At 38.2% G+C, this 13,749-nt stretch overlaps 1 protein-coding gene across 4 annotated transcripts in view; it reads left to right on the forward strand.

Moving 5' to 3' along the window:
- The window catches only part of LOC139736624 (uncharacterized), a 56,818-nt gene extending 43,975 nt beyond the window's left edge, over positions 1-12,843 (forward strand). For all 4 annotated transcript variants that reach the window (XM_071647374.1, XM_071647372.1, XM_071647373.1 and 1 more), the window contains 4 exons: positions 1,414-1,573; positions 2,239-2,380; positions 3,369-3,490; positions 6,816-12,843. In XM_071647374.1, the coding sequence (XP_071503475.1) occupies positions 1,414-1,573; positions 2,239-2,380; positions 3,369-3,490; positions 6,816-7,016 (625 nt within the window). In that variant the 3' untranslated portion in view covers positions 7,017-12,843. The remainder of the gene's footprint in view (positions 1-1,413; positions 1,574-2,238; positions 2,381-3,368; positions 3,491-6,815) is intronic.
- The last annotated feature ends 906 nt before the right edge of the window (positions 12,844-13,749 follow it).

The following is a 13,749-nucleotide window of genomic DNA, read 5'->3' on the forward strand; positions in this document are numbered from 1 at the left end:
CATACACCATATCAAATTTAAGTACTTCAGTTATTCATTGAAAATATGAGTGAGAAAAAAAGACTGTAATCTCTTCTTTCTTTTTTCAAATGACATACAAGGAGCTCTATACACAAGAAGCAACCCAACTTTGACAGCTTCTGTGGTTTCATATATAAGATTCATTCGTTATGGTTGTTGCTTAACCCACTGAGGACGAGTACCAAGTATACTCGGGCAAGTGTCTATGGGAAATGCTTGTTGTATCAAAATTAGCCTGTCCTCAATGGATTAAGAAGTGATTTTGCTCAAGTGGGCAGTGCTCTTCAATATGGAGACATGTTTTCCACTGTGGGAGGAATCTCCTTTAATTCACAATCTAGTTCAATGTCACAAGTTAAGGCCATTGATTCATTTCTTTGTCAAATGATTCCATACATACTTGCAGTGCATTTTTGAATTCATGACAACATTCATGTGTTTATGAGTGTGTGTGTGTGTGTTTTATTCTCCTTTGTCTGTCATTACCATTAGATATTTTGATCATCCAAAAAAAGACAACAGCAACATTTACCTTTAAATTGGTCCATGCATCTGCTTTTGCTTTGATAATGAAAAGCTTAAAAAACATAGGAATGCAAGCAGGAATATGTTTGACAGTGTGTGTGTGGGTGTGTGTTTGTGTGTGTATATAGTGGGTAGTTAAGTCTTTATGTGTGAATGGGATGGGGTAGATGGTGGGGAGGAGTTTGATGGGGGAGGACTGACTATATTTGATTATAATTATACTGATTTCATTATTCAGAAATTATCCTTGTATCATATGAGATATGTAAATTTGTTTTCAAATGATTGATGGATTTTGATTCAGTTTTCAATTGCCTGATATGTACATATTCAAGTGAATGCTTACAATTTATGCAATAATTGTATAGTGACTAAAATGGGGAAAAAAGGATTACTGACAAGTAATTGCCATCAGCCACCTGTTTGTACAAGAATCTGTGATGTTTTAAGCTGGTGGTTGTGAGTGGGTTTGGCTCAGTTGATCAAAATTTCACTGGCAATGTTCAAAAACATTTTTTAAGTATTTGTTTTTATGTTATTATCATTATTATTATTATTATTATTATTATTATTATTATTATTATTATTATTATTATTATTATTATTATTATTATTATCATTATTATTATCATTATTATTATGATTATTATTGCTATTTACTGGGGGTAATTCTTCTTCTTCTTCTTCTTCTGGTAGTCCTGCGTCCTTTGAAGATTATCACAGGCGTGATTCATACGGTGCATGCTGTGCTTGTGTGAATGTGCAGTTGTATAAAGTATCTGAGGATGCGAGTAAAAATCCATTGGCACTCTGCATTGCAAATTCCCTTTTGATTCCTTTTTTTATTTTTCAATCTTCCAATTCCAGGGCTATAGGGGCATCGCTGGCTAAGCTCCCAAAGTTGACCCTCATCACAGGAGGTTTCTTCGGGGTTGGGGAGGAGGTCTCCAGGAGTTTCTATGAAGAAAGGCGCAAGGCACGGATGGAGCCTAAAGTCTGGCACATTCTTCCAAAGAAGGAGGAAAGGGTAAGTGAACTCCGCTGTCTAACTCTCTAGGTCACCTAGGAAGAGGGACCTGCTGAGCTATTAATTCATAGGTCATATGCTCATGTATATTGTGCATGACCAAGGTCGAAGCAAGACCCCAAAGCAATGCCCCAGAATTACCAATGGTCGAAAGCGATTCGAAGTTCACTCTTGTGGCATTGTGTGTAGCTTCCCCAGTAGGTGAAGAATAACACATAGTCATTGCTTGTAAGAAGTTACAACTTGGTTATTGACTTTCCAGTAATCAAACTAAGAGTTGTATAACAACAGTTGTAGCGGCAGTAGTAGCAGTAGTAATAGCTGTATCGGGAACAGTTGTTATTGTAGTTATGTTAAATGTAATAGCAGTAGTGGCAGTAGCTTGTGGTTGAAGTTGCTGTAGGTAAAATTTGTGGGTATTTTTGCATTGTTCGCAGCTGCAGTGGTTGTAGTAATAGTAATAATTGTGGTGGTGGTAGTAGTAGTTGGTGTAGTAGCAGGGGCATCCTTCATGGAAATACTTATTCTTTAGACAGTCCAGCAACATACATGTTCTTGTCTTTCTGAGACCAAAACTTATACATGCGTGTGGATGATTGAACAAACATGAATCTTATGATGCTAGAGTTGAGTGATGTTAATTTCTGACATTGCTTACATGACAGGATTGCACAGCGCAGGCGAGACAGAAGGAAGATAAGACGTTTGAGGGTCCGCCATTCGGCAAGACACTATACTGTGGGGATAGTGTACGGCAGAGGGAGACCATTGTATCTAAGGTCTTTGATATCTGCATCATTATCGAAGGTAAGGAGAAAGCATCAGTAAGTCTAATCACAAGTATGAAATTCAGTCTGTCATTATTTTTTTAGGAAGTTAAGAACCGTCCGAGGCCAAAGCTTTGCTGGATCTCAAACAGAAATCTGCTCACTGATAATTAAGAAGAGCAATTCTTCATAGAAGTTATTTTTAATGATACATGGCATAAATTAAACAAAGAAAATAAAGGAGTTGGATCAAACTTGGACCTAAAATATTGAAAAAGTTATAGGAGTTTCATGTGATTGGATTTAAACAAGTAGTGGATTTGTCAGTGATTTTTGGCATCCTGGTGCAGAGAGAGAAGTTGCTGATGGTATTCAACTTACCTAAACCAAATGGCTCGAGTGATTGTGATTGTTGTCTTTGCCTGTTGTGTATAAACTTTTTCATATTTTTGTCGCCTTAAAAACTAGTGGCTGGGTTTCAATCAAACCTGGCGGGAATGATCAGAGGAGAGGGATCATAGTTTGTTCAAATAGTAGTGATGCCTCCAAGGAGGGGCCCCTGGGCAGGATCCACATACCCCAAGTTAGCTGATTTTCATAATTTTTGACATTTTGTCTTGTTTTAAAAATGGAGGAGCTAGATTTTGACCAACTTGGTAGGAATGATTAATGGGGAATGGACCATTGTTTGTTCAGATGATGATGGTACCCCAGGGGTCCATAGGATGGGACCCCGTTATCCCAAATAAGGAGGGTGTTCCCAAGGGACTTGCCGTAGTCACCAAATCTTTAGATTTTCATTTTTGCCTCAGGTGGAGTGGCATGAAGGTAAAGTGCGCTGCTCAGGTGAGCTCTAGATTGGCAAGTCTCTTTCATAGTATGATAAAATATAGTAATCTTACTTGATTTTCTCATTATTTTGCTTAAAACCCAAGAAGAAACAAATGAACAGCAGCAACCAAGATATTGACAGACAAACAAACAACCAGTGACCATTTTGCCTATATGCCTATTCTTTTCTGATGAAGGTGGCCCAGGAGCAGCTCACGAGGCTGAAGAGTTTGCCTGGAGTGACCACACAGTCATCCCCATCAAGTGTACAGGTGGGGCTGCTGGTGGCAAATTCAAGGTGCCTCACAAGATTTTTGAGGTGAGAGTGATTGAACTTTGATGAAGCATTTTTTCTGTTACTCTGACTTTGTTAGCTCACCTGAGCTATTGCGATCGTTCTTCGTCCGGTGTCCGTCGTGCATCGTGCGTCGTGCGTAAACTTTTTACATTTTCATCTTCTTGAAAGCCCCAAGACCGATTTTCACCAAACTTGGCAGGTAGCATCCCTAGGGGGTTAGGATCTTAGTTTGTTAAAATGGGCACCATGCCCCACCCAGGGGGCCCCAGGGGGGCTCAAACCCCCCAAAATTAAGGAATCTTTAATAATCTTCTCTAGAACCAGAAGTGATAGAGCTAAGTTAATACTATGAGTTTAAAGGGATCGTACAGTTTTGGTTGAGACCTAATTTCAAGTTTCTAACTTTTTTTTTGGTGAGATAATGAGAAACCTCTTATGAAATATGAAAGAGCATGTAATTCTACGAGGAATTCAACGTTTATTTGATAAAAATTGGTTTTAAAATGGCTGAGATATCCAAAAAAGAGTAATTCTTATAAAGTGTGGGACCCACACTTTATTACGATCGCTTTGTTTTACTTTATTTTTGGATGTTTCAGTCATTCCAAACCCGATTTTCATCAAATAAACTTTGAATTCTCTTTGAAATGGTATGCTCTGTACTTTATCGTAAGTGTTTTCTTGGTTTCTCGCAAAAAGTTAAAAGCCCAATTTTCATCTCCACCAATACTGTACTGTCCCTTTAAGTACATTGATGACTGTAGTTTCTAGTTTGTTCATGGTGGAATCAGGGGTGCCTTCCTTGGGACCCAGGAGAGGGGGTGGGGAGGGGTCCTAATGGGGCCTAAATTGTACATTTTCATCTTCTTCTTGAGAACCCCATGACCGATTGTCACCAAACTTGGCAGGTAGTATCCCTTGGGGCATAGGATCTCAATTTGTTCAAATGGGCACTGAGTCCCACCTGGAGGGCCCCAATGGCCCAAACCTCCCAAAATTAAGGAATCTTCTCTAGAATCAGAAGTGATAGAGCTAAGATAATACTATGAGTTAGTACATCAATGACTGTAGTTTCAAGTTTGTTCATAGCACATCCAGGGATGCCCCTCTTGGGGGCAGGGGGGGGGGGGAAGGGGTGGGGAAGTCCAAATTGGGGCCTAAATTGTACATTTTCATCTTCTTCTTGAAAACATCATGTTGAATTTTCACCAAACTTGGCAGGTAGCATCCCTAGGGGGTTAGGATCTCAATTTATTACAATGGGCACCATGCCCCACCCAGGGGGCCCCAGGGGCCCTCAATCCCCCCAAATTTAGGAATCTTAAAAAATTTGGGCCCTTATTGTACATTTTCATCTTTGCTTGAGAATGCCTGGTCAAATTTTGGTAGAGCTGTGAATAACTAAGATTAGTGACTGCTTGAAAGGTGAACTTGCGATACTCAGGTGAGCGCAAGACCCCCGGGTCTCTTGTTTATGGTTGTATCATGTTGTATCTTTATGTATCTGTAAGAAACAGATCATAGTAACTGCAACCTTCAATGAGAGCTGACTCCATGTTTTAGCTATGCAGCACAGGATAATTGATGTCATGTGTGTCTGTGGGTCAAGGAAAACTTAAAGGACAAGTCCAACTTCATATACATAAGGATTGAGAGAATGCAGCAATATTAGTAGAACACATCAGTGAAAGTTTGAGGGAAATTGGACAATTCGTTCAAAAGTTACGAATATTTTAAGTATCTGCTCAGTCACTACTGGATGAGAAGACTACTACAGTGTATGATGTCACATGCGTACAACTATATAAGGAATATAAAAAGAGAATTTCACAAAACTTTACTTTTTGAATAAAGTGCACATTTCTTTGACTTGCTACTGATGTATGTTAAGGGTGATATCATTCCCCTTGCCTTCTGAAAGAGAGAAGTCGAGTGTTCTTTTGTCATGCGAGAAAAATGGAAATATGTTGATTTTTCTTTATTCTTTCTTTATATCGTTGTACTCATGTGACATCACAAGCTATAGCTATAGTAGTCTTTTTATCCAGCCGTGACTGAGCAGAAACTTCAAAAATTCATAACTTTTGAACGGATTGTCCAATTTTGCTCAAACTCTTACTGATGTGTTCTTCTAATTTTGCTGCATTCACTCAACCCACATGTCTATGAAGGTGAACTTGTCCTTTAACCCTAATCAGGCTGGGGGGGGGGGGGCGGAATCCGCCCCCCCTTGACGTTTCGCGCAATATCTTCGCAGCGCGATAAGCTCCCGCCGCGACGTTTCATGACTTTTTTCCTTCAAGTATCGCGCAACTTTTGAGGCCAAAATTGTTGCACCCGCGCGTACCGTTTTGACGCGACGCCCGTTCGAAAAAAAATTTGTCAACCCCAAAATTGCTCCAAAACGTGATTTTGTGTATAAATCCAATGCAAATTGTGTTTTTTCAATTAATTCACATAAAAATTCATATCTTGACTTAGAATGGACGAAATTAATTTATTTTAGCATAATAAAGCTGCGAAAAATGTCTGTGACAAATTTTGGCCAAAAAACAAACAAAAACAAAAGATCAAAAAACAAAGAAATACATAAGAAATTCAAAAAACAATCAAATACATAAGAAATTGATCTCGATACAGAATTTTTTTTATCCTATGTCTCAGGAGAATGATACAAGAAACATTTATAAAAAGGAATTAGCTTAATTAGAGCATTAATAAGTGATTTAGAGCCCAAAACTGATTTTATGCATAAATTACAATAATTAATTAATAGAAAATATAAGAAAAATTTTTCGGAGAAAGCAACCATACATTTTGATAGCATACGTCGCGGGCGTCGCGTGTGCCGATTTTCGGCGCGATCACGCGTTCCATAGGCGAGATCTGAAGGGGGGCGGAATCTGCCCTCCCCCCCAGATATAGCATAGCCAAAAAAGCCCAGCCTGATTAGGGTTAAAAACATTTTTTTTTTTTTTTAATGGCACACCTAGTGAAAGAATGTCAAAGTTCTTACAAACCTAACAATAAAGACAAATTTTCGAATTATGAGAGTCTCTGTATTTATTCAAACACGCATGAAATGATGTTTGTACTGCAGGCAAGCATTAGATGATGTAATAAGAAAATTCATTTCCACCTCTCATGTTTCACCTCTAAATTTTGAGGTAGTGTGTTTTGCACCCAAAGCAATATCTCATGAATTGTGGTAGAACTTGTAATGCTTCTGTAGAAAAAAATACCCCTTGTTTTGTGCAAGCTTGATTGTTTGAGCTATCAGGTTTTTTTCTTCTTTTTTTCTCCCCCCCCCCCCCCCCCCCCCCCCCCATTTCTTACTAAAAATCAGCTTCCTCCTGGTGTGGCCAGAGAAGACTGGCAGTTGCTAGGCAACAAGGCGGCAAGTGCAGAGGAGATCGGAGAGGCTGTGGCACGGATTGTGCGCAGCCTGCAGGAAGGGGTCGTCTCACAGCTGACCTACCAGAAGTCAGTCTGCCAGCGGCCGGGGCTGGTCAGAGGCAAGAGCATCAGTCTCATGGACAGGAGCTGAGAGCAGTGGGGTGGAGAGGTTTAGCTTCAGAGAGGAGAACTCGCAGCTGAGACTGATAAACGGATAGGTTGGAAGGAGAGGCTCTTTTCTTTATTCAAGTAATGCCAACCACCTTAAACGTGTTAAATCTAGCCTGACATTATGCCACTGCAGAGAAATCGGAAGGATTGCTGAACTGGGACGAATGTCGATGAGCCACTTCCTGATGTCAGTATTAAGTGCTCTCCATGGAAGTCACTTTCTGTGCATCGTGACACATCAGCTTGAAGTAGCCTGGTGTATCTATGCATAGCCTTGCACCCCAAAAACATACTTTTATCTTTGCCCTGCATGAACAAAGCCAGATAGTGAACAAGGTATGCCAAATTGTCAGCATCTATTTCCTAAGAAAGTTTGCTTTTGCTCCACTATTGATAAGGGCAAAAAACTACAAGACATAAGATTCTCACTCTGGCCAGATTAGACAGTCAGTGACCAGAAGTGTGTGTTGCTGCATGTAATCCTTTAATTGTAGGTGTGATGTGATGGAATTTTCATGTAAATAACTAGTTCTTGCCGCTTTTACCTTTATGCCAAATCTTTTGCATTCATCTTTATTGGCTCACTACATAACTCTTATGTTGAGGCATTTTAAAGTTTAATAAGATAGAGCTTTAGGATATAAGAGCTTCTGATCTTCAACGTGTCTGTGCTTGAACCTCTTCACACAAGTATCATCCTGTGCTTTGAATCAACAGTTTCCCATGTAGATCAGATCTATACAGTGACTGCCATATTGGACAGAGAAGAAACATACAAAATGTGATCTGCCATTTCATACACTTTTTCCAGACTGGACCACTACAATCCTACATACAGTGAAGGTTCATGTTCTTAGGCAAAGATTCATGCATTGACAGGGTATAGTCACTTTAACTTGGCATAGATTTGCCATATCATGTCTCATTTGGATGTGCTGCAAGAAACTCATTGTGATGACACGATTTCACTCCCCTTGTTCACCCTTCACTTCTTGACATGAAAAAAAAAAATACAATGATTTCTATCCAAGGCATCCCTTATTCTACAATTGTTTTAATGAGCTTTTCTGCCTTCACCCTGTAAAAGCACGCTTTAAATTTGCGATGTTGACGTTAAGACAACGGTTGTGTTGACTGTCTCCTCTCTCGCTGCGTTGTGTTACAAAGTAGCTTGAGATTTTGTGAAGATGCAGCCTATACAAAGTAAAATAGCGCCACCATATGTCAGTTGTCATAATGGCATCAAGTACATGTAGCTCCCTGCATCATGAATTTGAGCGGATGCTAAAATGGCACAGAACCGTTGTGAAAACTCAGACAATGCGAGATCGGTTTTGATAAGCGGTCTTGCACATGCGCAGAACAATTTTGTTTTCTTCTTTTCTTTTGAACGTCCACATCGCAGATGTAAAGCTCCCTATTTATGTTGTTTGAGGGAAAGAGTGTGTCACCAACCCAAAATGTTGGATACTTGCTTTTTTATCGATCAGGAGATGTTTGGGAATGAAGGGTGTGTGGACATTTCGTGTTGAGTGGGTTATTTCAAGATTACCAGGTACATTGTAGTGCTAGCAGACTTTGAAAGAAGAATAGAGCAGACCTGATACTTCTGATTCTTTTCATTTGTGCTATTCATTTCATGTTTCCGATTGTGATCATAGAAAGGAATGTGAAGCTATGAAACGATACGAGCAAGGGTTTAATAATTTCGGTCCCATAGGCTTTCAACATGATAGTACATGCATTTAAAATATCTTAATATGTCCTAGTGAAGTATTTTAAAAGAAGAAATGAAACAAAGCAACATCCCCTTTACCTATGTACTGTCAATGAGATGCCACATAAGGGGTATGTGCCTTGTGAAAGTCACACCATACTGCCCTAGTATAATGTCTCTTCTTTCCAAGCCTACAATGTACTGCTTTGATCTGTTTTCAAGAATCTATATAGGAAGACAACTTTTGATGCTTGATATTTTTGTTATCAAAATTGCATAAACACTGTCAAAATGATTTTTATCACAGCTGTACATACTAAATGATGAGCTACCTTTGGGCGGAGGATTCTCTAAAAAAAACTTGCCTGGGGGGACAGGAAAAGTTTTTTCTATCTTCTACAGCACAACTAAATACCAATATACTAATTCCATGTGCAATTACATAATGTCAAAGAGTGTTGTGTATTTGCGTGTGTTGTGACTCCAAAAGAGTGTACTGTGTAGCAGACTATGAATGTGATGTAATTAGCAGTAGGATGTAAAATTATATATTAGAGCTGTCTCTACATGAGCTGACATCTCTTACTGGAAGGCTGAAAGTAAGTATTGTCCAAATGAAACACAGTATTCATTTTGTTGAGAGATTCAGTTGTGAGATGTCTTGTTCTTTCTAAAGGAAGAGCGCATTACTCTGGCTTAGTAAATCGTCAGCATCAAATGTCCAGTTACTATCTAAACTGCCCCAAATCTAGTGCAGGGTTGTGGAATGTTGACAGAACCAAGTTACTAATCCGCAGATTGCTAGTTCCCAAAAGTCTGTATCAGAAATTGGAAAATGAGTGTTGCTTTGGAACATTTTTTGTTTTTTGTTTTTGTGCGTTTGTTTGTGAAGCCTAGAGATTCCCCCATTCAATTTTGCCCGGAAAGCAGGGTGTTCCAATATAGTTGCATGAGACCTGCCTTTGAGAGACCTGCCTTTGACAGACTCTTGCAAAGCTGAAATGACAAAATCACTGTATGTCAAAACCTATCAGTACATTTAGGTGAAGAGTCCAAAGTTTGATGGAAAGTCGAGGCTTTGAGAGAAAAGAAATTAATTCACAGTTCTTGCACAAGATATTTGATGGATTCAGAGATATGTGTACTTGACAATTATGGACTATCATTATATTATGCCAAGTCACAGCTTAAATAGAAATGGGGATGAGCAAATTTGGCGCTCAAATTTGGCAGTTTATGATTAGTGGGCGTAAGATGGGTTTTTGTATGTGTGTTTGCTTGTTTTGTTTTGTTGTTGCGTGTTTGTTTGTTATGGTGTGTGTGTGTGTGTGTGTGTGAGTGTGTGTGTGTGTGTACGTGCTTCTGCAGTTGTGCACTTGAATAGTCGGTGATTGCTCCTTTGGAATGAATGAAACGTGTTATCAATAGTCAAGAGTTGCTAAGTCTCCCTGATTGTGCAAGAGGCTCCCTGAAAAAAATGAATCATCTATTTATGTCTTAACGAGAGAAAATAAAACTCTTTCTGATTAGGGAATGATATTTTTGCATGTTGAGATGCATGTAACATACAAGTATCTCCCCGAGTGCTTCTGGGGACCTCTGTTAGCACAATGTGTGAATGTTGGCAGCTCTTGAAAATTGTGATACCACCGTGAAAAATGAATTCATTTTGCCTGAAAGAATGCACAGGAGGAGACCACATTTTCTAATTTAAAATATTTTATTAATGATAAATTCTTTTTGCAATGAGTTCAAGACCTAGGTGATATTGTAGGTTATAAATCTGCAAGAAGCTTTGCAGCATGCAAGTTTGCCATTTTGCCACACAGAATTGTGTATTGATCAGTGAGAGACATGTCGTGAAGGATATGTTGTCTCAGAATTTTTGCTGCAGATTTGAAGTTTGAAAATCATGGTCACCTCATCTTCCACTTACGTTAACATTTATATTTCTGCCATTGCCATGTGTAACTTCTGTGTTAGTTTTGTTTTGTTTTGTCGTTAAGCTACCAGGTGATGTCATTGATGGCATTATTGTTTGTGATCATACTCATCACATCCATCCCAACAGACTGGGACAAAATGAACTCAAAATGATGTTGTGTTGTTGTTTCAAGGAGAGGTCCCCTGTTATGTTTGTCATTTTACAAGTTTTGCACACAAGAGTACATCCTTACTCAGATTCTCTTGCTTGTTTGCTGTGTGTTGATTGCTAATGCATGCCTTGATTGCTTTATGATTTTAGGAGTTAAACTCAGCTCTGCAGTATCTTGTCAATCACCATGCAACTCAAATTGATCTTGCTTTATCAAATTCTTGTTTCCTTGTTGTCCATCCCTGTGTGCGTACATCTCCAACTGAGTGGGTGAAGGTTTGATGTAATATGCCCCGAAATTGCATTATTGGGTGGTGAAACATGGAATTTATGGTGCCAAATTTTTTTTCTCCACATGAATGTTCTTAGTATTTTCTTGAGATGAAATGTTACTTTGAATAGCTAAAGATTATTTACATTTGGTATTTGTTCATTTGCTTGGATTCTTTGGTTTCACAGTTCATGAGATGTCCATAGAGAAAGCAAGTGTCTGTGACAGTGAATTGATATGTATGTACATAAAGCCATATGTATGCTGGTGAAGCATTTAAGTTTAAAATCTCATTTCGGTCACAGTGTGTGATAAGTAACAAAGCATTTTGTTGTACATAATATGTTTTGTATTTTTTTTTTTTTTAAGTTATATTGCCAAAAGAGAACCAAAGCCATAAAGGACCATGAGTCACTTTGCTGCAAAGATTTTTTTTTTTTTTTTTGAGAAACAACACACTTAGAAAATCAACAGTAATTCTTTCTGATAACTGTTTCCAGTTAGTTTAAATTGTATGTCATGTTACATGACACTAGCAAACACATTGATTCATTGTTTCATCAATGATTTGAGTTCTTGATGATGTGGCAACACTACCAAAGTGATGTCTTAAACTTTGACGTTGCATTGTCTTAAACATCAGTGTGTAGACTCGTGTTAGTTCTCTTTCTTGTACATAGGGATAGTTCTGGGCTTGCATGACTCTTAAAAGGAGTATGGGTGTTTGTGGTAGCCAGTTACCATGAATGCTGAAGAGATTAGCATTTTGGAAATGTGATGAGTGCAGTTGTCATAGCAACAGCATGTGCTAGTAGTTGATTGATGGCTATATGGCTGGTGGCATAATAACTGCTACAAAGTGTTTGATGAGTTGTGGCCCTGGTCTTCTCTGTGTTACAATACAAAATGTCACATCAGGCGGGCAGTGCTGCGGTATAAACTGATTTGGAGCAAAATTTGATGTTGTGACGTGCTAGAGTTTTTATACACCTGTACATCCCACTGATTATTCTTCTACATCGTAGTACCAAAAGTGTAAAACTAAAATCATGAGGTTTTTATTTTTGTGAGGGGTTAATTTGTTTGTCCTTGTCTGTCCCCTACCCTTTCTAATATCTGTATGCTTTTGTAGTTCTGTATGTATGTATTTATGATTGTATGTATGAATTGCACATCAATGTGTGAGTGCATGTGTGTGTGTGTATGGGCAAACATTTGTATATTCAGTTTTTTTATTCTAGCAGGGGATGATGTATATGTTAAAGCAATGGAATGTACAGTAATAGGGTACCGTTAGTTGCTGTAGTTGAATGTGGGTGAAGTGCAAATGTATTTGCACAAAGTATTATGTTGGTATCATGTCAGTAAAACTAAGGATATGATGTAGAAACTGTATAGTGTGGCCTGCCTACTTATATGCTTAGAATATCAAAGATTCATCTTTATGATATAAAAAAGAATAACAAATACAGAAAGTATGGGAGGGTCATACAAATAAATGAGTGATGCATGCATATTCCACAGTAAACTAAGTATTTAAAGGCAAGAGAGTGTGTACCTATGTTGTATTGCAAAGAGCAGCGGTGACAAAAAGACAATTGTATGAAATGGTTTTATGCAATGTCAAAAAAGGCAGTGAAAACTGTTTAACAGTACTTGAAAAGGTTTGTGTAGTTATACATTTTAAGGTGTTAGTGAGGATATTTGATTGAGATACCGTGCTCTTGAAGACCCACTCTCTTGGAGTGGTTGTTAATTGAGAGTACAGTACTCCTCTGTTTTGGCAGTAGTTGGTTTTTTCCTCCTCCTCTTTCTTCTTCTTCTTCTTCTTCTTCTTCTTCTTCTTCCTTTCTTCTTCTTCCTTTCTTCTTCTTCTTCTTCTTCTTCTTCTTCCTTTCTTCTTCTTCTTCTTCTTCTTCTTCTTCTTCTTCTCCTTCTTTTTTTTACCAGGGCTGATGTTATAGAAGTGCAAATGCAGATGTTAAGTCCTCAAGTTGCATGGCATATGCATGATAAAAAAGCACAATGCACTATTCTCATCTGAGGTTTAGTATTGAATTGATGCATCTCTTCAGCACTGTCTGCTTCCAGTAGACTGGTTTACTAGTGTATTCAAAATCATTTGTTTACCTCTTCTACAAATTATTGTAATTTGTACCAATGATTTATATCTCTTGTTTATTTTATATCAAAACAAGATACATTGGTACATGTACCAATTAGCAACTATTTGCTAGCTGTATACAGAATGTAAATGTTATTTCCGAAAAAAAAAGAAGAGAAAAGTTGCCCAATGCTTGCCCAGTATAATAGCACGTACTACAAACAAGCTAGATTTCAATTTATAGAAAACAAACTAATGTACAAAGATGCACAATAAATAACTCATCTCAAAGGCATAAGAGAAAAAGAAAATCTTTGAATTTGAATGCAGTAGTAAACCAGCCCATTGTGTGCTCGGGTCTCTGAAAATATAAGCAGGTACAAAAATCAACTTGTACCATTAACCTGTAAGTTTCATGCCCTCCCCCTTCCCCTTAAGAAGAAGAAGAAAGAAAGAAAAAACAATTCTCCCTATTACATATGACTGTAAATTTTCAAACAGCAGCGACACTATTTAATTTCTGTAA

Source organism: Diadema antillarum, unplaced genomic scaffold, assembly GCF_040938485.1.
Source record: "Diadema antillarum isolate AM-2024a unplaced genomic scaffold, OU_Dant_1.0 seq00000659_RagTag, whole genome shotgun sequence".
Lineage (NCBI taxonomy): Eukaryota > Metazoa > Echinodermata > Echinoidea > Diadematoida > Diadematidae > Diadema > Diadema antillarum.